Source organism: Octodon degus, unplaced genomic scaffold (genome assembly GCF_000260255.1).
Source record: "Octodon degus isolate 3935 unplaced genomic scaffold, OctDeg1.0 scaffold00057, whole genome shotgun sequence".
NCBI classification, from domain to species: Eukaryota; Metazoa; Chordata; class Mammalia; order Rodentia; family Octodontidae; genus Octodon; species Octodon degus.
In genome coordinates, this window is record NW_004524633.1 from 5,371,743 (window position 1) to 5,396,491 (window position 24,749).

At 48.6% G+C, this 24,749-nt stretch overlaps 1 protein-coding gene across 15 annotated transcripts in view; it reads left to right on the forward strand.

Annotated features, from left to right (window-relative positions):
- Sgip1 (SH3 domain GRB2 like endophilin interacting protein 1) overlaps positions 1-24,749 on the forward strand; it is a 187,730-nt gene that overhangs the window by 136,060 nt on the left and 26,921 nt on the right. For 6 of the 15 annotated variants that reach the window (XM_023718286.1, XM_023718282.1, XM_023718283.1 and 3 more), the window contains 4 exons: positions 2,302-2,432; positions 3,328-3,454; positions 7,322-7,387; positions 8,329-8,388. In XM_023718286.1, the coding sequence (XP_023574054.1) occupies positions 2,302-2,432; positions 3,328-3,454; positions 7,322-7,387; positions 8,329-8,388 (384 nt within the window). The remainder of the gene's footprint in view (positions 1-2,301; positions 2,433-3,327; positions 3,455-7,321; positions 7,388-8,328; positions 8,389-24,749) is intronic. The other 9 variants (XM_023718284.1, XM_023718293.1, XM_023718289.1 and 6 more) reach the window with 2 other exon arrangements.

Below are 24,749 nucleotides of genomic sequence, written 5' to 3' on the forward strand. Positions count from 1 at the left end.
ATTCATTAAGAGAATGCAACTATATATCTATCCCAACCACTTTGAATACACAGATACAAAATGGACATTCATAGTTATATCCCAATTTTTTAAGTTCCTTTGTTGAATATTATAGGTGTGTAAACTCAGCAAAATATTCTAAAAGAGTCCAGTAGCCCATAATAGCATTGGGTCTTCTTAAGCTTCTCTTCTATAGCATGAAGGGAAACCGAGAGCAGCTGACCCTTCCCTGAGGCAGCTTCAGAAGACTGTGTCTTGGGAGAGAAAGGTCTCATGTGTTTGGGGCCCCTCTGTCAGCCTGGTTCCCCAAAGCTGAGTGCAGCCCCTCCCCATCAATAAGGAGAATCCCCTGAAATCTCACTGTGTGGGGTCCAAGTGTCCAACCTGCGGCCTGTGCACATGCCGTGTGTGGCCCTGGACGTCTACTAATGGAGCTGCCCCCAAAGATGTTAAGCTCTTAACATCGTGCTATGATTTTCTGCAGTATTTTTAAAGTCGCTTGCTCAAGCCAAGAAGTTAGATACCCAGGGCTTAAAGGTTTATTTCCCACCTCCACACTGTCCCCTATCTTGAAAATCTACCAAGATAATACCCCAAAGAAAATCTCACAGTGGAGCCTATCAAAACAGTCCCATTTTTGTTTTGTTTTTCTGAAGAGAGCTTTAGCCACAGACTAAGTCTTTTTGCATGGAAAGAGACGGGAGCAGGCCAGCCACTCAAAAATAGGAAGAGATTTTATGTAAAATGTCGTGGGACTCCAGTGTCTCTGTGAATCCACAGGAGAGTTAAGAGCTTTCGGGCTGAGGACAGCACTGAGCTTCGAGGTCTTGGGCAAGTTCATACCCCTGAGCTTCTGTACCTTGCTCCAAGCCCCAGCTGTGGAGGATGTGACCAAATTCCTAGCACAGGTCCTGGCCCCTAAAATAAAAGGTAAAAGTGCAGTAAAGAAGGAATGCAGTAGGTGGCGATGGCGGGGCAGGTAGAAGTAGAGGAGGTAGCGGTGGGCGCCAGTTGATTTTATGCCTGTGGGATTTTGCTCAACACAACAGTCCCGAGAAACATGCTCACGATTCCACATGGTTTCAAAAGAGAAGCAAGGGGCTCGTGCCTAGGGACTGCAAAGATGGGACCGATTCTGAGATGCTGGGCTTAGCTGCTTAACTTCAAAGCTCTTTGCAAGTTCAAAACGAGCGACCACCATGCTGGCGTTGGACTCCAGAGAACACAGTTTTGTGCTGCGGTTGTGAGAGGACCTGTGGGTCGGGCGCTGTGGGGAGAAGGGATGGGCGTAGTGCCCTGGGGAAGGATTTCTCAGAATTCTCTTGGGCTAAATAGAAACCCGTGTTTCTGCCCAAAGTGATGAAACCCATGCACGGCAACTGCTTGAACATTGGCCTGGCGTCCTGAGGTCGTGGACTGGGGGAGGGCGTGGGGGTCCACACAGCCCAGACACGTGACCGGGGACAGGCGCCCCCCCCCTCCCCCGCCCGAATGCAGAGGCCCCGGCGGTGTGCTGGTGGTGTGCATGCCAGCCTCTGTGTGACATCTGTGTTCATGTGCTTGTCATGGGCAGCCAGAAAAGTAAATCTGAGAGGCTCTTCCGAAATTCCCCGTGAAAGTCACCACAGGTGAACTCGGCATGGACAGATATCCCGGCTTCTTCCCAAAACAAAGCCTCCAGATTTGGCGCCACGAAGTACTCATCCTATTTCTAGTGCACTTTCCAGTCATTTGTCCTTTTTTTTTTTTTTTTTTATCTTATGTACAGCCAGTGTTTGAGAGCATCAGTAAAGCTAGAATTAGTATTTTTGACGTATGGTCAAAAATACAACTCTCTGATCCATCTTTAAAAAACAAAAATCTAACATGGGTAAATTATTTTTCTTCACTCAAAGTCTCTAAGTTCAATTCCATTTTCACCTTGGGCATAAATAAATTCTGAATATAAAGAAAAATCACAAATTTTGCGATAAGTTTTGTGTGTATTGATCGCAACAAGAGCCCCCTAGTAACCACCCAAGAGTCACAAGAACTTACCTTCTGTCACAAAAGAGAGCCGCAAAGGATTTACCTTTCAGCAGGTGTCCCATGACCACAAAAGTAATGAGCTTCAGCTTCTGCCATCAACCACAGTGCAATTAAGTTTTTTTCTTTATTGAAAAAGAAGGAAAAAAACCCGCAGGTGCTGCAGTTTTCAGTGTAAAAATTGAAAAAAAACCCAACTGCTGTCTGACGTGTCCCAGTGGGGCCAGCACTTTGGGCCCAGCCCCCAGCCGCCTCTAATGCCAGCCTGTCTTCCAGGTGCGTCTTCGCCTGCTCGGCCGGCCACCCCTTCGGTCCCTTGCAGTGGCAGCAGTACTCCACCACCACCTCCTCCCCGCCCTCCGTCTCGACCAAAGCTGCCTCCAGGGAAACCTGGAGTTGGAGATGTGGTACGTGCCCCTCTGCCACCCCATCTAGACAGTGCAGCCCGAGACACAAGACCTCGGGTTACCCTAGCATGGACCCCTCTTCGCCCTCGCCACTAAGGCTGAGCATTAGGGCACCCATGTGACCTCACAGGTGGCTTGGGAAGGGTCCCAAGTGGTTTTCAAGCTAAGGTATAAGGTGACCAGGATCCTGAGACCCTCAACCTGCAGTGGAAGAGGGTGGAGTGCGTTGTGCTAAACCCTTTAGAGAGAGACATTTCCTTTCCCAAGATTTATGTGGGTTTGTCAAACTCCAAGTGAGAGCAAGAGTTGGCTTTTGACCCTATTGTAATCCTGGTTTTTGAAACCAAGGCAGAATAATTATGGGTCATTGGCACGCTGAGTGACCATTAAGAGCAGAGGGGCGGCCCAGCCCAACGGATCGCTGGAGTTCTTGTGCTCTTAAGGACAAGGGGTGGAAGACGTTCTGTTAAAGTAGCTAAGAGACTTGCAGCAGAGATAAATTTCAGCGGTATCTGTGTGCAGAAGCCACAAGCAGCGACATCCATGAGGCTTAGATCACGGCTCAGCCAGCAGAGTCCAGGACCTTGGCTTAAGTATCTTGAGTGGTGAGCGAGCTGTGTACTGCACGGCTTGCCCAGGCCCTGGGGCCTGTGGGACTGCAGGTTCCATGCTTCTCTCAGCCTAGTGTATATATTGAGTTTTGCAAGCTATGAGTAGGGACTCACCTACCCAGGCCCACTCCCCTGGGTACACACGGCCCACCTTAAGGTGGACAGGCAGTCATTGGAGGCCCTTAGAGCCCGAGTTGTCCTACCCGGGGCTGGGAGACCTTGACCCCAGAGAAGCGAAGTGTCTGCTGTGCATCTAACTCTCATCTCTTCTCTCCTGCCTGCAGCCCAGACCCTTTAGCCCACCCATACACTCTTCCAGCCCTCCTCCGATAGCACCCTTAGCCCGGGCTGAAAGCACCTCTTCAATATCGTCAACCAACTCCCTGAGTGCAGCCACCACTCCCACAGTTGGTAAACAAGCTCTCCTCTCTTTTCATCTGTTTGTGGTGTTAACCGGCTATTTCTTATGACCCCAAATCCCTGAGGCCTGTGTTTCTGGTTGAAATTGTTCTGCTGTGTGTTGTGCTCCTGTCATCTGACTTCTCAGCAAAAGAGGCAAAGCGCTTCCCAAAAGCACAAATAACAAGAATGTGAGCTCTGGGCTCAGGCTGTTTCCTATGCTGCTCCCTACAGAGCTATTTGCCAAAGTACGTATGGGTGAAACCAGCAGGAAGGTCCTGTGGCTCATTGTTCCTCACAATACAGATCATCTCCTTTGAAGGAAAATGTTTAAATTCTGACCATGTACCATATCAGAAATCATGAAATTGGTTTGTTTTCTGGACGCTTTGTTTTCTGGATGCAAAATGATTGCTCCAATCATTTTGGGGTCGTCCTGAAGTGGACAAACAGTATCAACACTGGCATTGTGAGACTTGCGCAAATTTTTTGACATTTATTTTTCTAGTGCTTTTTTCGTGCTGTGTAGTTACTTTCCCCAGAATCATAATAATAATGATAAGTCATTGCTGGCATTTCAGGTGATTGTCCTCAAGCCTCTTCCTGGGTGTCATGCGGAAGGAAAGGGTTGGTGGTGTCTGCCCAGCAGGACCAGTCCCAGGTGCACTCGCCTGGTTTGCCCCCACCTCCCATCAGCCCCGGCTCTCTGTCCCCTTCACTGCACTGTGTCTGGAGGCTGGGGTTTTCCCTCCCTGTCTCCCAGGTAACCTTCCTTCCAGCTGTCCTGTGTCATCCAGACCCCGCCCCACTTCCTCAAGTTACCAGCAAGCGCCCTCCTCCTGCCTTGCTGCCCCGATGGGGGCAGCTTCATCCTAGCCTGGCCCTCTCTGGATGAGAACCATCTGTTTCCCCAGAGAAACCAGCAGAGGCGTGCCTCCTCTTACAGGGCCCAGGGGAATGTCACCTCCACCACATACTCTCGATTCGACCACCGCGAAGGAATTCATCAAAATGCAGGCAGCTAGCAGCTTCGTGTGAGGTCCTGTCCTGCAGCTGACACTGTGTAGCCACATCTGTCTCTCGTCTTCACCATCAACTGGGGCAAAATGGGATTGCCAGTCTTTCGAGCCTATTAGCTCATTTCTTTCTGACGTTTCTTGTCTCGTCACCTTTATTTCTTTTAACCTTTACTCTCCTTGATTTCACCATCCTCCCCCCACTGACTTGCTTTCTCAGGGGTTTTGTCTGCCATGCCCCTCCCATCCGTGTGACTTGCCTTCTAGTCACAGAGGAAAGCCGAAGTGAAGAGTCCAGGGGAAGCACACCCCAAGGAACCCCGGAGGAGCCAGCTAGCGCCTCTTTTCAGTACTGTGATTCTGTGAGAACGCCACACGCACAGGAAGCTGGGACGGGCCCACGCTCTGGAGCAGCGTCTCTAGCCTCCTGTGGCACAAGTGGCAGATGCTGGCCTGTGACTCCGACTCGCAACACACCTGGGATGTGTTCTTGCCAGATGAGCCACACAGGGTTCAAATAGCCCCCTGAGAGGATGGGCACTTGGCTTCGCTGCCGAGGAGCACCCTGACCCCACTGCTCGCCTCTGTGGCATTTGTATGCTTTCATCTGTCCCCCTCAATTCCTCCCCACTGTTTCTCCTGTCCTCCTCGGGTGGGTCACCTGACAGACAGCCCCTTCTCTCCCAAGTAAAGCTGCCCTGGGGCCGAGCGGCAGCAGCCGTGGGGCTGGCGCTCCTTGCCAGGATGTGCTTAGGCTGCTGTGGGCCTGGAAGGCCAGCTTGCTGCCCTCAGGCCACCCAGGGCGGCCTGCACTTCCAGGCAGAGCCCCAGGCTGGGGTCACAACCTTTCCCTGCCACAGCCCAGGCCCAGGGCGTTGCTGCCATCCCTTTCTAGGGCAGCTGAGCCATACTTGGGGCAAGGACATGGGAACAAGTGAACCAACTTTGATTTTTGAGAACTAAATGTTCAATGGCAAATCTAAGCTTTCTACATATATAAGGAAATGTCCCTCAAAGGCTGTGGATATGAAATTTTTCATAAAAGTTATAATGTAGAGCTGTAAATCTGATACGTGAGAAAACAGAACTCTATATATTATGTTTGTTTGAGTTTAAGACAGCCACAACTTTAAAATGCATCATTATCTTATACACAATTAAGGGGAGGAACTGCCCTTTGCAATAAGATTTTTTTTAATATTAATTCTAAAACCCACCCCAATTTTAAACAGCTGAGAAGGTGAACACATGCACCTCAGAATCAGTGAAATACAGGAAACGCCCGCACTAGGTAAAGCTCACGAGACCACGCCGTACAGCCTGGAGAGATATGAGCATGAGGAGGACAGGGACAGTGTGGAATCCTATTCTAAGAAACAAATTCCTAGACAGAAAATACTAGAAATAATGTAAGTAGGTTTTTTTAATTATTGCAAAATCTTCCTTAAGCTACCATTGCAAAGAGACCACAGAAAGAATTTTTCTTCTTTCTGAATTCCACTGTAAATTATATTCCTTAATTAGTAATTATGCATTTTAACTTTACATTTTTAACACTCCAGGCATCTGCACTGGGGGAAAAGTAATCTCCTGTGGCAACCACAGAAGGTGTCCGATGGGTTTTGATGTTTCCTTTGGTCTAGAGCATTGAGCAAAAATGATTTATATTCAGTAACATAACTGTAGCATCTGGAGTACAAACTATTTCCCCCAAGATGGATAGCAACTCCAGAGTTTTCTTTTAAAAAAAATGTATCAGTATCAATTATTCTGCACAAAATGCTATTTTATGGGAAAGGCCCGTCCCATAGATCTTCCCAGATATTGTAGGACTTGTCCAACTTATTCTGGCCAGTAAAGAAGCTTAGTGTGATAATGGGCAGGTGACATCCTAAAACCTTAAGAAATGACAAGAGGTAGCTTCCGTGCCCTGTTCCTAAGGCCCAGGCAACAAGTCAACAGAACGCTTCCGCACAACACTGCGGGCTGTTTGTCCACCCCTTTTACGTTCTCGAGTTCTTGATCTTGTACATTGGTCTTTGTACGGCTTTTATGGAATTTTCTATTAAGGTTGCAATCACGCTCTAAGGCTGGTAGCATCATTGTCTCTTTCTTCACATAGTCTAATAGCCTCCATCATCGGCATTTGCTAGTTGCTGAGACAAGAAGCTAAGTAAAGATCTGACAGCACTGAGGACGGGAGCCACCATTCATAATGTTGGGTCCAGTTCCCAAAGCTGCAGTTGGATACTGTAGCCAGAGATGGGCTTATGAGGATACAGCCCAAATTAACATCCCGTGGCCACCAAAGGCAGGGGCAGGGCAAATGGAATCTGGCTGCTGGCGAGGTTGAGCCGGGGCAGTTCTTGCCAGGCCCTGAGACCCGCACTGTGCTGGCACGGCCGTGTGGAAAGCCCGACTCTTTTCCCCAGCGTTGTGTGTGCAGTGATTCTATCGAGCTGAGGAGACCCTGTTAGGAGCACCCAGTGGGTGGCTGGGGTCCGGCCCCTTGAGGCTTGTGTGGGAGTGGCATACACTTGCACATGTCAACTATGAATGCCGGTGCTGTAACATCTCCTTCAGGAAGGGGGCCTTTGTCCGAGGTCCTCACTTCTGCCAAATTCACAGATGCTACAATCTGGCATTTTTCAGATCTTAGTTCGTTCTCATAGAATCATCAATAGAATCATCAGCCGAGAAGCACGTCACTTTCTGTATCTTGGTCACAATTCCAGTGTCGCATTTCCTTCTTCCATGAAAGTCTTTCCTGCATTCCTGTCAGTAAAGTGCACTGCTTGATTTCATTTGGGATTTGTTATTTGTGTTTTTGTTTTCCATTCGTTTATGTTTCTTTGGTTCGTAGTGTCAGAAGATGATGTTTTTTATGACAAACTGCCCTCGTTTGAAAGGCGCTGTGACACGCCTGCAGGTATGGTGCTAGCCGAGTGATCTCTAGATATTTAGGTTGAAAAACTCCAAGCCATTACCCATCTGAATGCTGGAAACTCCATAGATCTGCTCCTCACCTCGTGGGTGTCCAGTGCCTCTCGGGTGCCCCCGTCCATTTACCGCCCAGCCACTGCACTCCAGTACCGTTCCACTCCAGTGGAACTCAGGCCACTGAAGCGTTTTTAAGTGGACATATTGAAAAGCATCAGGTTGCATGACAGTTTCTCAGTGAAAATGTTCAAAAAGGTGAGGCCATTGCTTCATGAATTTCCAAAGGAAGAAATAATTTAACTGCTCAGAATCACATGCCTGCTGACTGCTTTTGAATTGAGAGCATAGCGGCGCACCCCTAGAGCACACTCTCTCTTTGGTACTGAGGTGAAGGGTGTGTCCTGTGTACGGGTGCCTAAGCTGATGCCGGTGGAGGGGATGGAAGGGCCACCTGCTCTTCCACGGACTTTATGCTGATACGCAGGGCTGGTGTCATTGAAAAGCTAAGCGGACATTTCAGACAGCCACGACTCTGAGTTTATCTTTTCAGAAACCTAGAATGGGATGACACTGAAGATGAACTTGTTACAGCGACTGCTGAATGACAGTTTGCCCAAATCAGTGCAGTTAAAAGACGCTGGCACCCCTGCATGGCCAGGAAGACGTCCGCCCCCGCACGCAGCACCCAGGGTCCAGCTGCCCACCGCTGCGCCCAGCCCTGAGGCTTCCACGCTTTGCTTTCGCTTTCTATCTCCCCAACTAAAAAAGCCTAGACCGCCAGCCTTCCCTGTCTCCCTGCACGCCACGGGCATGCAGCGCCTCCGCCCCTCCCCGGAGTGAGATTAATGACCTGCTCTGTAACTCACGTTTTGTCCTTCTCTCTCCCTCTCCCTAACCTTTCCCATCCCGCTTCAACTCCTGGCCATACAGAGAATGAACAGCCTTCCCTCGTTTGGTTTGACAGAGGAAAGTTTTATTTGACTTTTGAAGGTAAGTAGTGCATAGCATACCGGATTCTAACTCCCGCTCCCCGTCCTCCTCCCCAGTGGCTTTCAGAATCCCAGTTCTCTTCAAAGTTCTGATCTTGCTTTCTACATTAAAAAAGAAATGCTATGGCTACTTAGAAAATTTTAATGGCCAAAGAAAACGTGACATGAATTTGGTTTGTCTGTGATGTTCAATTCTTCATATTGAATAAATCAAAGCGAATTTGCAATGAATACTTAAGCTAATTATGATCAACTAAAACAAAACAAAACACACCTTCTTTCTTACCAACGAACTTAACTCTGTCAACCAGGGCTCTTTCCTAACTCTTGCAAATGGAATGCAACAAATACGAGGCCATTTTGGTTAGTACTGGCATTTAGCTTTGTTTTGGATACTTGATATACCAGGCATAGCATCCATTCTCATAGATGGTAGATGTGTGTATATTCTTATGACAAGGTATGTCTAGGACACTAGAGAAACATGAAAAGGGCTGGGGAGATAGCACGGTGGTCTAAGCACCTGACTGGCAAGCCCAAGGACCAGGGTTTGATCCCCAACACCGCATGTTCTATCAGCTCTGGCACCCCGGGCGTGCTGTGCTGGCCACCGAGACTGAGCATGGGGGTACAGGCCTATAATCCCAGTGCTGAGGAGGCTGAAATGGGAGAATCACTATGGGTCTGAGCTCCCAAGTGAGACCCTGTACCAAATAAATAAATAAGCAAATGTTAGGGTTTTTTAATTAAAAGAAAAACATGGAAAAATAGGAAGATTACAGTAGGCTTGATTTGCAACTGAAATGACTACAGTGAAATGGACAGCTGTTGTTGGACCTGCCATTTCAGGGAAATACTGAAAAATAGACATTAATATGGTATCAAATTTTTAAACTCAGTGTTTGGTAGTTATAACCTGAATTAAAAACTAACATTCTTCTCTTTCATATTGAAGTTCTAAATCATCCTAGCAGGTCTGGTATTTGATAAATGGCCCACTTCAACTGATTGTGCGGGAGGGGGATTCGGTCATTTAACTTAATTAATGGGCCATCTGCCACACAAGGATTTACCTATAAACCCCTAGTTGCTAGATTTTAAATAACTAAATTTAATCCTGAAGTCAAAAGTTGGCCAAGAAATACTCTATTCCAGAACCCAGTCTCAATATTGAACTTGTCTGTGTGTTTAATGACAATAAGTGGAATTTTCCTAACTCAGGTATATGATTTAATGCAATTTTTAAAATTAGAATGGTTGGTACTGTATATATAAAATTATGCCTTTTTTTCTCTCAACAGTGAAGTTTGTTTGCAAGGTGGCCCTAGACACAGGAACCCTTAGCTCAGAGTAGTGTGGGAAGGTGTAAGAAAGATGGTCCGATTTTGAGCTTTTCGGATACCCCAATGTCATTTCCAGCTTCTGCAGTGGGCAGGTCCAAGCAGTCCTCTTGGGGAGATGCATATTTTCCTTGTGATATCAATTATCACAATTACGTTAACTCATTAATCGTCTAATATCCAAGATACGAGGTCCAGGACGTGTGGCCTCCTAAACCTAGCTTGAATCAGGTGGAACTAAAAAGTGTCCAGACAGCATGTGTGTGACTGAGGAGGCTGAGAAAGGAGCGCATCAGGCTGTGGTTCTACTCAGAAGGGTCCCGGAAGCTTTGCTCCGCTGAAGCTATAATCTATCCATCCTAAGCTGGGAAAAGGAAGCATGCTGGGTACGAACGGGGCTGACGGTTTAAGCTCATCCAAGAGCAGATCCTGTTGATCCTCTCAGTGGTCCTTCGAAGTGAAGGAAAGATATTTCCGTGACAAATGGGCCTGCCTGGCATTTGCACAAATTCCTAGAGCATTTGAGGGTCAAGATGTGCCCACACATGTGCTGTCTCTCTCCTGAGTTGGCTTCTATAACTGCACATCTCTCTTGTATGTGGTGGTGAGAAAACAGATGACTACTTGTCATCAGAGGGCTCTGAGTGTCCCATGTCTCGCATCGGCATGACCTTCGGTCTTCAGCCTCTCCCTCCCCATGCAGCCACCTCCTGGACACCCCAGCTCTCGTGTGCCGAGTTCTACCCTAGCGACACCCTTCTCCAGTGAGCACACTGTGTACCTTGGGCTTCCATACCCAGCTGCTGCTGCCTTTGCCAGTAATGCAGGTGCCATCCCGGGGTGCCTTCGGCTCCGTCCACACTCACACAGCTCACGTAGACCACACAGCTCTGTCCACACTCACGCAGCTCACGTAGGCCACACAGCTCTGTCCACACGTAGCTCACGTAGGCCACACAACCACGCAAGGAAGAGCGACTGTCATTGCCACCTTGTGGATGAGCAGGGCCGCTGAGAACTTAGGTCACTTTCCCCAAGTTAGACACCTAGTCAGTGGCTAAATGAACCCTAGGAGTTAGTATCAAATCATAAAAGTGGTGTTTGTAATCACTGTGAGTGTGTATCGTTCAAGAACCATTAATCTTGAGCAGATAAGGTCTGATTCTAGGCTTTAGCATCTTTAAAATGTAAAATATAAGGCCTTCCTGGTGAGATATTAAGCTAAAATCAAATAAGATAATTCTTTATTAAGGTACTCTGCAATGTTAATTCTTTTTTATTATCTAGGCTTTGAGAATGCATTCAAAATGAGAAGAGTTAAGAGAAGAGCTCAGGACTAGGTTCTGTGCCCGCCATGCACCCTTTTTGTATTTCTAGTACTTTCCCTCTCTCTAATGTGACCTGTCAGCCCTCTGGTGGTGACCAAGCGCAGGATTTTCTGGTTTGTCCATCAGAGCGGTTGATAGCACATGTCTTTGTCTTCTAGCTGAAGTGCTTCAAATAGGGAGCTATTCTTCAAGTATCCCTCACTCACAAGAAAATAAACGTACTCCAACCTGGACAGCTTTTGGGTTTCTTCTGATAGAAGCATTTCTTCCCCAGAGAGGAAGGGATGAGTCCCCAGGGTGTGCCACAACTGCCCGGGGGCAGAAGTCAATGAGAGACCCGGTTTCTGTCTGCCTGGGTTACCAAATGGAGAACTAACACACCTAGCAGGAAGTTTTACAACTTTGAAACCTGAAGTGTAAGTTAAATACTCCAACCTGGACAGCTTTTTGAAATGGGCCTGAAAGTGAACAGGACAGAAAATTTAAAGATTGGCTTATTTATTCCTTCTTTCAGAGGCGCGTAGCTATTCCAGGAGGTCTGCTTGGCTACCGACTCCTCTGTGGGGGGATAATGGTCAAACAGAATGGCCTCCAGGAAGCCCCAAAGCCTGGAGAGTTCACGGCCTACAAAAGGCACACGGGACCAAGTGCCAGAGCAGAGCCGCAAATCGGTCCAGAGAAGTACGAAAGAGATTTTTTTAAACTAGAAAGAATCTGGAATAAGTTCCCAGAGGAAGACAGATTTGAGCTGTTTGAGATTCAAGGACAGACAGGACTTCAGAGGGCCAAGGTGGCCCGAGGGGCAGAAAACACTTGAGGAAAGGCCTTAGGGCCGGCAACGGCATGCCGTGGCGGGGAAGCCTCACGGAGCAAGGCGAGGGCTGCATGGAAAGAGGCACAGCAAGGCGAGCGGGGATCCTGCCCTGAAGAGACAGGGTTGCGTCTTTACTGGGAGAAGGAATTTAAATTGCAGGCCCTACACAAAATGAAATTTTGAGAATGTTTTGAGAAATAAACATCAGGTTTTAATCATCAGAAGTAAGGAGACACTTAAGTATCTAGGTAGCATACATCCACAGTAGATGCACTATGGAAATTTGGGGGCGTCGCTTAGAGGAGAGGGATGAATCCGTAGAAGTGGCGGCTGAACCTTGGGGACGCTTGTACTCGGGAGCCGTACAGGGAGGAGAGCACATTTGGAACCCGGAACCTGCTCTACTGTACTTTTCTTTTTAAAAGGTGATTAATTTTGAATGTGATAGTCATGGCTATGATTTTGTAGAATATTTGAATGGTCCAGAGCTTGCTGGCCTGTTGTCTTCAATGCCCAAGCCTGAGGCAACACCCACGCGGCCAGGCTACCTCTGAGTGAGCCCACGTGAGCACCAGACAGGGAAATCCCTGCCATCCCCAGGAGAGCTCGGGCAGCCCCTGGCTGTTGTGTAGATACAAGTTTACTCAGGGCTTGGGCTCCGCCCATTTTCCCAACTGCTGCCCACAAAGCCCTCCCGACTACTGAGTGCTGGGATCCACATACACTGGGTGATCTTATTTTCTTCTTCCTTTTTCTTATTTATGATACTCAAGCATGAATATCAAAACAATATGGACTGAAGGAATATTTATGTTCCTTGTCCACATCAAATAAAAATCAACAAGCTTGTAGAGACTTTCAGAAATTAAGATACTTTGCATTTCTTTGCTTATAAATAGGCAGAACGCTGTTTTATGGGACACTTCATTTTTTCTTTTCCATGTAGCAGAAGCTCTGGGGGACAGTTTCAAAGTTCTCTCCCCACCCCCTCAGTCTGCTTGCAGGTGTAGAAGTCACGCTCAACTACAGGACTGAGCTGTGCTTTCGTGGTAGTGTGCTTGGACTCAACATACTCCTCGTGACGACTCCAGGCTGCTCATGTTGTGCCCATGGCTAGCATTCTTTAGCAAAAGACAGGATTATCTTACAGATCTTCTGCACTTGTACAAAATTAAATATGATGAATACACAACAAAATGTGAACTCTTTCTGTGTTCACTGACTCTGCAGTAGGTGGACATCAGATAGGGAAAACAGCGAACACGTTTGCAGAGAGCAGCATTCCCAGGGCTGCAGCCCGGGCACGTGGTGCTGCGCCGTGTTCGCTCCACAGCCTTTGTTTACTGAGTGCTTGCCGTGGGCGTGCTACTGTGACAACCTTGTGAAGGAAGACATGGCCCTGTCCTCACAGGACGCAAGAACCAAACGTTAAGCAGGCGGTAACCATAACGCCTAAGAATATTGTGAGTAAGAAGACAGGGTGCTGCAGAGGGTCCAGCAGGGACTCCTAACCTGACCTGAGACACGTAAAGCTGGGGAGAGCCTGCCTCAAAACAGTGTAAAATGTTGCTGGCTTATGTGAAGTGTGTTATTCTAAATGTATGAGGGTCTTTATCGTGAATACTACAAAGGAAGGGCTCTCAATTAGTCACAGTTCACTTCTAATACATGCATATGCATGCAGGCATGCATACATGTGTGTGTCTATATGTAAAGATACGGAGTATCATATCAGAAGGAAAGAAGGGTGTGTGTGTGTGTGTGTGTGTGTGTGTGTGTGTTACATGATCCCTGGCATGGCCCTGCTGATCTGGTGTTCAGCCCTCAGTGTACAGCACTGACAGCAAGTCACTTCACCTCTCTAAGTCTCAGTTTCCTCCTCTGGATGCAGGTCCCCATGGTGCCTGTTTGGCAGCCTCGTGGTGAACGTCAACATCATGTCTCGCGCTCAGCACTCACACCCCCCTCAATGAGCATTAGCTTTTCCCACCATTATTTCCATTTCAGCTCCCTGGCATGGAGCAGGGCCCTGGCCTCGTACTTCTGGCTGCTCCAAAGAAGTCTGGGTTGCAGCCTCAGGCCTCGCACGCAGAGCCTCTGACAGCTTGGTCTGCTGCGGTTGCTGCATGACCCCCTCCTCATCAGTGGGGACAGTGAGCCTCTTTTACCCACTGCTGTGGAGGAAGGGGTGAGGCAGAAGCATAAGGCCCCGGCCCTGAGCAGGCCCCCCACCTCCACGCCTGCTTTGGGGTACCGACGATGCCTGAGCGGCACACCCTCGGGGCACCCTGCAGGAAAGCCAGTAGGTGACGTGGACTAAAATCGGTTCCCATCTTTCATTAAAGAATTTGTAAATCATGGCATTTCAGCAGATTTGAAACTAATTGCAAGCTTCCTAAGAAAAGAATGAAAAAGCTGAATCCTAGAGGTAACCACTTCTCCTGTAGGCGCTTCCGAGCCTTCATCCTACTATGCTGGCTGAGGGCTCCACAGAGGCTTTCGTTTCTGGCAGGAGTCATTTAGGAGAGATGTTCAAAGGTGTCGCTTACCGACTACTCCCCGCTTCCTTTTGAGCATGCGGGGACTAAGTCATGAAATTGCCCTGGCTGGGCTGGAGTAAAATCCTCCTGCCTCGGCCTCCTGTAGTGCTGCAATACCAGGCCAGAATGCTGTTTAGGGGGTGGGGCATGTGGCTCAGGGGTAGAATGCCTGCTTATCATCCGTGAGGCCCTAGACTCAACCAGCACCAGATAAAAGGAAAGAACTGCAAAGAAACAAGTGGTCATTTATGAACCTGACAGCCCTAGAAAGGAAAGGTGACATCAGTGAGTGAAGAAGGTGTAGTAAGTACTTAAAGAGATGATGTCAAGACTCAGGAAAATCTTCCACACCTCACTAAGCCCTTTTAGGTGTCTGCGTTAGATGTATTTAACTGGTACCAAATAAACACCCCAAACAGATATTAGGCTGTTATAAAAGGCCTTTGCAATACACAGATGTAATCATTATCTAAAACAGTTAACATTAGTGAATATTTAAGGCATGCTAGGTTAGTGCTAAGAATGTTACATTAATTGTTTATCAGATCAAACACATTTGCAGTCGCTAAGATAAGGCCTTCCACGGAGTCGCTGCTCTAGGAGCTGAGCCTCCCTCTGTCTCCACAGCTTTGGCTGCACGCCATGGCAGTCAGCGTGGACCCCTCCCCTCGGGCTGGCTGTGCTGTTCAGAACCAGGGCCCCGAGCTCGATAGCAAGGCCTCCTCCTGCACTGAGGACAGCAGGGTGCTCCAGCAGGGGAGGTGGAGGCCCTGCAGGCCCCTGGGAAGACCCGACGGTCGCCCTCAGAAGTGTGGCAGGGAGCGGGTGCAGTGCTGATTTTCAGGATTTGGCGGAGTTCTGACCATCATTGCGGAGCACAGTGCAGGGAGAGGAAGAGGGACAGTTGGAAACGGGCTGAGACTCCCGCCTTCCGGGCCCCTCACAGCCCGTGCGGTGAAGCCCGCAGCTGGGGGCCATGCGGAGGGCAGGCGGCAGCAGCCTGCTCCTCGTCGGTAGGGACCCGAAGCTGCCAGCCTCTGCCTCTCCGCCTCAGGGCGCCATTCAAGAGACAGGAGAAATGCAGAATCCTCGGCGTTACCGAAAACTCAGAGCAGTTCTCACCGGCTGCTTAGAATGCTTTGCCACAGCATCAGAGTACTGTATGTACGCTACAGAAAGCTTGGGGAAACGAAGGATCAAGAAAATGTTCAAGGTCTGTCATCCAACACATCCAGATAACTGCTGTCATTTGGTAGACTGAAGTGCTAAGGTTTTTATGTGGCTGTGTGTATGTAGTTCATGTTCTTATACAGGGTGTAATCGTGCATCTTTTTCTTTTAACATGAGAACGTTTTCTATACCATTACAAAGTATTTGAAAATAGTTCTTCATTTTTTGTCCTAATCATGATACTGTCCTAAGCATAAAATGTGCGGGAGAATGGGACTTGAACTCAGGGCCGCATGCTTGACGGGCAGGCGCTACACCACTGAGTTAAATCCCTGGCCCTAAGCATAACATTTTTTAAAAATCAAATAAAATGGGAAATTATAAATATATATCTATATGTCACCTCAAAAACATACTCTTTAGAGATTCATAAAGATAGCATTTTTAGTTTTGGGTGAAGATGCTTGAAAGAGACTCTATCTACAGAGACAGAGACAGAGACGAAAGAGAGAGAGAGAGACAGAGAGACAGAGAGACAGAGATGACGGAACAGAGACAAGTAGAGACAGACACATACCTGACCATGCAGAGCCACCCAGTGGGACATGCTCCGTTGCTTACCAACTTCACAGGTACAAAATGAACTTCATTAAGTGTAGAAAAGCATTTGTTTTCTCCCAGTATGGCTGACAAAACGCAGGCCAGTATCTTCCATAAAACAATCAGAAACCGAATCTACATCTACGTCACTCTGAGAACCTACAGATCCATGTGAATCACAGAATGTTGAATCACAGTGACTTGATGGTTTTTTTAACCACAGGTTAAACTTTAATTTAGCAACACACCAAGAATTCCGGAGTTTTATCTTGACTTAGTTGTCCACAGCTTATTAATGAATTTCTGTAGACTATGTAGCTTCTCTGAAAGCTGGCTTTTGATAGTGTTAGTGCCCGAGGACCCTTCCACAGTGCGTGGCAAGCAGAGCCTGTGCGCTCCATCTTTCAAAATTCCGTGGCTCAGATATCAGAGAAGGTGGCAGCGTCCTTGCCCGAGCTGTGCAGCCGGGTCGGGGCCGGCTGATGTTCTGTGTGAGCCACGTTGGCACTTTCTTTTCACTGCATCAGAGTAGAGCCTTTTATTTTTCCTTTTTCTGAAAGTGCTGTAAGAGAGAGGAACTTAAATATAAAGTAAAATCACATCACGTGAGCACCACCAGTGCACCTCAGGAACTGTCTCTCCTGACGAGACTGCGGAGGTGACCTGTGGCTTCGTTCCCACAAGGGCAAACAGAAACCCTGGTGACGCCTGCTGCGTTAGCGGCTGTCCGGTGTCGTGACACTGGCTGCCAGGCGCATCTCATTTCAGAAAGGTTAAGATGTTTTCAAAGCTGTGTTTCTTGTAATCAAGGACGTAAGTGCATTTTAATGCAGACAGAACTTACATGAGCTCTGCAACCCTTAGTCAATAGTAGCCATTTAAATGTACAATATATACCTAGAATACATGAGGTCTGATCTAAAGTTAAAGTGAATGTTTAAAAACCTGTATTATAGTGAGAGGTGCATCGCCATTCATGCCCTCGAAGTCCCGCCCTCGCCTCGTACACCCTCGCGCCATCATCTTGCCACTTTCTCCTGTAGCGCTGGAGTTCTCTTTTTTGAATATCTTTAGATACTCTGTTCTGGCTACAGCTCTGTCCTGAATTGATTCAAAACATTTCTTGTTCATGGTTATTCTGACATGGGGGAGGAGCCAGCAGTCTCAGGGTGCCAGATCCATGAATAAGGTGGTTAGGGACCCAGCATGGCGGCTTTGTGTGCCGCCTTCCTGTTGGATGGTGCACACAGCAGCACTCTCTGTATTTATCAGACCTCATAAAGACTCCGGAAGGGCCAGCCAAACAGCTCAGCGGACTAAAGCGCCTGCGAGCAGGCGCAGGGGCAGGGGCTTCCATCCCCAGGCCTGCCATGCTGGTCCTGCCCCCGGGGCCCACTGAGAGGGCAATTGAGACTGGGCATGGTGTCGCGGGCCTGTAATCCCAGCTCTTGGGAGGCTGTAAACAGGCGGATCACTACAAGTGCGATCTAGTAGAGAGACCCTGAACACCCTGTAGACCCTTCCCTAAAATACAGAAGAAGAAAAAAAAAAAAAAAAGACTCAGGAAAGAGGACTTCCAGAGCTGCTGCAGAGAGATGAATGAATGATGGGACACATGTTTGAAAAAGAGAGTTATGAAGGGCATTTACGGCCATGCGTCTTATACTCTTAACAAAAACTTTTATTGAAATTTTAATTTAGCATATACATGAGGGTTTGATCACCCAATGTGTATGTGTGTTTTGTAGACACAAAAATCTTTTTTTTTTTTCACAAATGATGCTAATTAGAAAGCATGCCAGATGCAGGATTTTTTTAAACACGAAGAGGTAAACATGTGCAGTCTTAAGTAAATTCAAAGAGGCAACACTCCCAAGCAGGCTGTCTTTAGGCAATAGTGTCGTTCTCAGAGGGGATCCCATCCAGGACACAGAGGTGGCTCTGTCCCCATAAGGCATCAGGTTTGCTTTCTGAGTCCACCTTGTCTGTTTGAAGCAGTTTTGACCAGAAGGCCAGAATGGCTGTAATCACTAGAAACTTGATTTGTAGCTTTCAATTGTTGCTTTCTGAGAAAGACAGCATGGCGCAGGCTGCCCGTGAGAGTTCGAGTCTGCACCCCGAATGGTTGCTTTATTTAAAGAAAAAGCATTCCAAATTTGGAAGACTAATCACAAGTCCATATATTCTTCCTGTATAACACAGAGTATTTCCATAGATCTGTACATATCAGAACTCACATTACCCTCTTCAGATGTATCTTAACCATTTGCAAACTGTGAGGTGTCCTAGCAACATGATTGGCTCAAGAACCACCCGGGGAATTAACAAAGGGGTCTAACTGTCCAACGGTAGTAGAGGTGTAGCTACGGTCACTGACCTGCCCTGCTCAGGAGCTGACCAGGAAGCACGGGGAGACTGGAGCCCACGCGCTATGCAGTCCTGGACTCTGACGGAATGGGCAGCACTGACCGCCAAAGGCACGGGCCGCTGCCGTCTGACTGTCCACCGGATACTTATGCACCTCATAAGTAAGAAGAAGGCGTGAGCCTCGCTACCTACAGGCTAGATGGCAGCGTTGACCATGATAGACCACCCAGACTTAGGGTGTGGTAGCTAGCAGGACCTTCCAACTGGCGGCAGCAAGGCTTGTAACATCGCTGGGACACAGAATGCAAGACATTATGTCCTTGGAGACTGAAGCTGACCTTGCCTAATTCTCTGTATTTGTGCCTTTCGCTTCCTGTCGCCTTCCTCTTATTTCTTCCCTTTCCCTCTGCCTTCTACAACCCCTGTCCCCCTCTCTCTCCATTAAACATCCCCATGCGCAGCCTGCGCGTCCACATTCCCATTTCCTATTTCAGTGAACTCTCCACAGAAGGGTCACACAGGTTAAGGACCTCCCCTTCCGAAGTGTCTGATGTCAGGAAGGACCCTTGCCTCAGCTCTGTGCAGGTGTGCCCGTGTGCGGCCTTGCTTGGTAATGAGAGTCACAGCAAACCGCTTCTCAGTCACACCTGGTGACGCTAGGGCATAGGGTAATACTTTCCCTTTCTCAGAAGTCCCTACCTGTACTGCCACGTCCAGGTGCTTTCCAGTGCCCTTAACGGCTGCGTGTCAGACGCCCCAACCCCACGGTAGCAGTTCAGTCTCCTGGGGCTGCCCCAAGCGCACCAAGGGCCCAGCGCTACTTTGTTCTGGTGTCCTTGTTCCTCTAGGGAGCAGGCAAATGTGTGGCACCATCTCTGGCAGTGCCAGGTTCCCTCCCAGGCCTGATCTTGCTCTTACCAGCAAAGTGACTAGAAACCTCACTTGTCCCACCTGTGACGCTATTACCTTACAGAGCTACCATCAGGGTCAAGGGACAGGGTCAGCGCAGCCCCTCGGACAGATCTCGGGATACGGTCAGGGCTGTGAGCCTTCTAGTCACTGCTACAGTTACTGTTGACAGAAGCAGAAAACTCAGGATTGAGCTCGGCTCGGCCACAGAAGAGCACAGACTCGGGCCTGGGAGACCTGGGGCTGTGGTGAGCTGCAGGGGCTGCACAGCACAGCCGTGTCGGTGTCACTCTGTGCCGCGTCGACAGGCTGCAGAAGAGCTCCTTAGCGACTGCCGCCTCCGCCCTGAATTCTCTTGAAATTATCCACAGTGATGCTCTAAGAGGTAGAGTTCGAACCCTTCTCTGATTTCCCGTAACACTTTATGCTTCATTGGTAGGTAGCATCCTTCTCCCCTCTCATACTGAATTCCAGGAAGCACCGCACCTCTTTTCTGTACCCCAGCACGATGCATCATTATTTCAAGAACTTAACTTTAAATCAATAAATATTAATTATCCAAATTATAAAGTTGTTAATCTGCATAAAACAAACATGCATGCAAGCAACTTTTTCCTCCTGTCAGCATCGGTACCACAGTCACTTAGGGGAGTGTGACAGGCGGAGAAGCACAGAGGTCACTATGGCAACTGTAGGGCTGAGGGGACCTGAAATTCCAGCTCCCTGTTTAGTGGAGAATTCTATTTGCATTACCACCTCCCTTTGTTTTCTACCCAAAAATCTATTTAGTTTCAAACAGCCAACTCCAGCAGCCTTAATAAAACTGACCTCCACAGAATAACAGCAATAAAACCAATAATAGGGGCTGGGGAGATGGCTCAGTAGAATAAGCACTTCCTTGGCAAGCGCAAGGGCCTGAGTTCAATCCCTGGTTCCACCAGAAAAAAAAAAAAAACACACACACAATAATAATGATTTTCTTTTCCCTTTTTCTTGGGGTTCTTGAGGACCAAACACCACATGTTTCCTACTGAGTTACATCTCCAGCCCTTTTTTAAAATATTGAAACAGGGTCACAGGAAATCAGTAGGTCACCCAAGCTGAGCGCAGACTCGCAGTCCTCTCGCCTCAGCCTCCTAGAGTGCAGGGCTCACACGCACCCGCCAGGTGCGGCGGCATGCAAGCACACGCGACGCTAAGGACTCCTCGCGTCTTTTCATCTAATGTTGACTGCAAGGCTTTAATACGGATACTACTTTTACTGATACCATCGTACAGCTTGGATGCCCTTTGTATCGATTGCATTTTAAAGATGAGGAAACTAAATCACAGAGAGATGAAACAGCTTTCCCTAATCACACCAATCATAAGTGGGAAAGCCTGATTCACCCTCGTCGCTAGAGGCTACACACCGAGCTTCTGTCCGTCCTGTAGAGATGGACCCCATGCCACTCGCCAGTTCATCTTGCAGGGGGAGCGATCGCACCAACTGGCCTTTAACAACAGTCTCTGTGCTCTCGCTTGCAGCACTGTTGCTCTGTAACTCTCTCTGGTTTATGTTTTATTTCCTGGAGTTGACACACGTGTGTCCCCTCTCTGCACACAGCAGTTCCACTCAAGCCCCCAAGAGTGGACGTGGTTTTCAGGGCACCTCCTTTCTTACTAGAAAGTTATTCTGACAGTAAAAACCCTGCATGTCCGTGCATAACTTAAAGTCCCAGGACCCCGAAGCAGTTCACGTGGACAGACTTCTGGCATCCGGGCACATAGATGCCCAGCACCCTGGCGTCCTGGGTTCTTGCCTCATAATACTATTTGACATATCTGAAACAGTCTCTGATCCCCTGTGAGTCCTCTCAAGACATAAGGTGTGAGTTTTTTGCCATCTTTGACATCATCATGGTTTTAGCCCAGGTGTTCAATAATCCACTTAAAGGCCGCTCTGAGGCCCACAGGGAATGAAAGCGTTTCTGCGGAGGAGAAGCTTTGCATAAAAGCCCTGCACGCTACCACCTGAGAATGCTCACCTTTCACTTTGTTCACTCTTTGTAGCACCAGAAGCCTATCTTAAGGAAATGGTTAAAGAGGAAATGGTTGATGTGGACAGTGATGGATTCATCTCGCTGCCTAGAAATAGCCCAGAAGATGTAGAGCAGCCCTTCGTTGTGAGAAATGATAATGAACGTGTGCTCATGGCCGTGTCTGACCAAGTGAAGACAGGAGAGCTGCCGGCTGCCGACGGTTCAGCTGAACCGCGAACGCTTGCTGTTCTGTGTGGTTCTCGGCACTGCTGATTACATCTAAACTGAGCACAGCTAGGGTGACAGGCTATGACAGGAAGCAAGAAGACAGGTCAGGAGAGGCGCGCATGACGTAGACCTCCGGTGGCTTTCGCTTCACTGGCCCCGGGACTCTGTGTCTTCTGATGCAGAGGTGTTCTTACCATCCGGGGAGCTTCACCACAAAGCGCACAGCCATCCCCAAACAGGTGAACGCATTCTTCCTGCGTTCCCAGTGGCCGGTTGCTTATCCACTACCTAGCCCAGCCAGCCAGGCTGTTTGGCAGCCCGTGCAAGATCAATGGACACAGACCCTGAATGCTTTCTGCTCATACTCGCCCGCCAGGCCAGTCTTCCCCAAACCACAGCCGGTTCACTAACTTTTCATCTTGCTCCATAGGAATTTCATATTTCTTCTTGATGATAGTTTTCTTAGCAATTCTAGTATGACAAAAACCTGAGACAAGTTGGAGCGCCTGCAGTGAATGTCGTTATGTCTGGTAACTTCTGCATTATCTTACATTGTGACTGTCATTGTAGAAATCAGTGGCTGTTCCTGAGCGCTGTGCTCCTCACTTTACCTGTAGAGCAAGCCCTGGTGTGGGCTTTGTTACCTGCCGGAGGTCACTTCGATCCCAGGCTGCAGGCAGGACAACATCCCAGCTGTCTGTCCTGAGCCCAGCCTTTTCTGAGCCTTTCTGCTGGTTTTGGACGAAGCATGAGAGCCTCAGATTGAGGAAACGACTCCCGAAAGAGCTCCTTCCTACTGAACAGGAGCGCATTAATCTATCCTCTCTGACAGTGTGGTTCGCCCAACTAAATACTATTGTTGCCCGCCTTCTGCTATTTTATTCACAAGAATTTCGCAATAGACTACTAAATGCTTTGCAGAACAGCTGCAATTTTCCCAACACTCTACACACACACACACACACACACACACACACACACACACACACACACACACAGGGGACTGACTCCAGGGCCTTTAGTCTTCTCACAGCCCTTGTCTTACTTCTTATTTTGAGGCAGTATCTCACTAAGGTGCCTGGGGCAGCCTTGAACTTGTAGCCCTCCTGCCTCAGCCTCCCAACTTGCGGGGATTACAGGTGTGCGCCACAGCGTTTGGCTGTCTTTCTTCCTAAGAAGCTTCCTCATCTCCCATCTACATCCAGGAGCCTCATCCAGCTGCTCTCCACGATGGGGTCCCTGTGGACCCCCCTATGCCAGATGTCTTGCGCCCTCCCCTCTCCTGCAGATGGCGTTCTGATCTCGGCCCCAGGGCGCCTGAGGGAATCATTTCGAGAAACTCATTTTCACGTTCTCTACCTACTGTCTACAGGAGCGCTTGACCACAGGTTTCTACAAGATTATCAAAAGGGAACTTTGACTTGAAACCCTATAATTCATTTGAATAAAGATAAAATTTCCCAAATGTTTATACCAAAGTCCGGACAACGGTGTACTCGGGAGGCCAAGGCAGGAAGATTGCTGCGAGTTCAAGACCAGCCTGGGCTACACAGTGAGTTCGAGGCCAGCCTGAACCACATAGTGAAACTGTCTCAAAAGACAAAAAATTAAGTCCTGATGACCTAAGTCCTAGCCACCTGAGTCCCACCACTTCCACGACTCAGCCATCGCCACTACCGCCCCACCCCACCTGCACACAGTGCGCTACCTGGTTTTCCCACCAGGCTTGCGCCTGCTCTGCACACCAGGGGACCACCCTGAGATCCTGAGCATGCTCAGACCCTAACTGGAGCAGCAGCCTCCCAGCAAGACCTTGTGTGGCCTGTCCACACAACAGCAAGAGCTTCGGCAGAGCTGTGCTTAACCATCACCCCCTACAGTGCTTAGGGACGCTCTGCCCTCCCACATCCCACGTTCCCACACCTGGCGACCGTGAGCCTGCCCTTTCCTCTCCTCTACACCCTAGTTCTTAGCACTTGATCCGAGGAATAGGCAAAGAAGCTGAGCAGCACTTCCAACAGTGTGGCCTCTGCCTTTGCACCTTCGCTGTTTGGAGATGCGCGTGAACCGTGCCTCTCTGAGACCCTGCGGTGGACGACTCAGCATGTGTTTGCCAAACAGCAGTGCACCCCAGGCTGTGCTGTAGGAGCGTGGGGTCCACTGAAGGGGCACGGCCACCGGCCTCCCTTTAAAAGGTCACATGGTTCGCGGGCTGCAAAGACCTGGAGCTGAACATTCCAAAGGCTCTGTCGTTATCTGCTTGCCTGCAAACAGCACCTTGATTGTCTGCCGAGGAAGCAAAACAGTATATTTCTCAGAGCCTAAATTTTGAGTTTATACAAACCCCAGTACCCATGGTAAATCTCTGTACACCAATAGTACAAGTCTGCACGAGCAGTGGAAGCTCTTCGTGTCTGGGCTCCTGTGGTAGCCAACTTTCTATCGCTGTGACAAAATACCTGGGTAATCAACTTAAAAAGAAGAACAGCTTATTTTTGGCTGACAGCTTCCAAAGTGACAATCTTTGGTCATTTGGCCCTATTGCTTTGGGCCTGTGGGGACGCTTTAGCAGCAACGATCTCCAGAGGTGATCTCTACTCACCTCATAGTAGCCAGGAAGGGGGGGGCAAGGTCCCAGTATGCCCTGCAAGGTCATGCCCCACTGCCTGCCATAGGCACCAGCTCCTTAAGATTCTGTCACCTCCCAATTGTGTCACAGCCTGACAAGCCTTTCACTCACAGGCCTGGGAAATGCCCTAGATCCAGGTACAGCAGCTCCATCAACTGTCAAACAAGGTAGTGCCTACTGCAAACATGAAATACAGTAAGCATGCATCAAATAATGATGATAGAGGGCATGCTGGAAGCAGGTGATGGTGATGGTGGTGATGATAGCGATGATGGTGGTGGTGATGGTGGTGGTGATGACATGGTCGTGGTGGTGACGGTGGTGGTGGTGATAATGATGATGGTGGTGGTGGTAATGGTGGTGATGTGGTGGTAATAATGGTGGTGGTGGTGGCAGTGATGGTGGTAGTGATGATG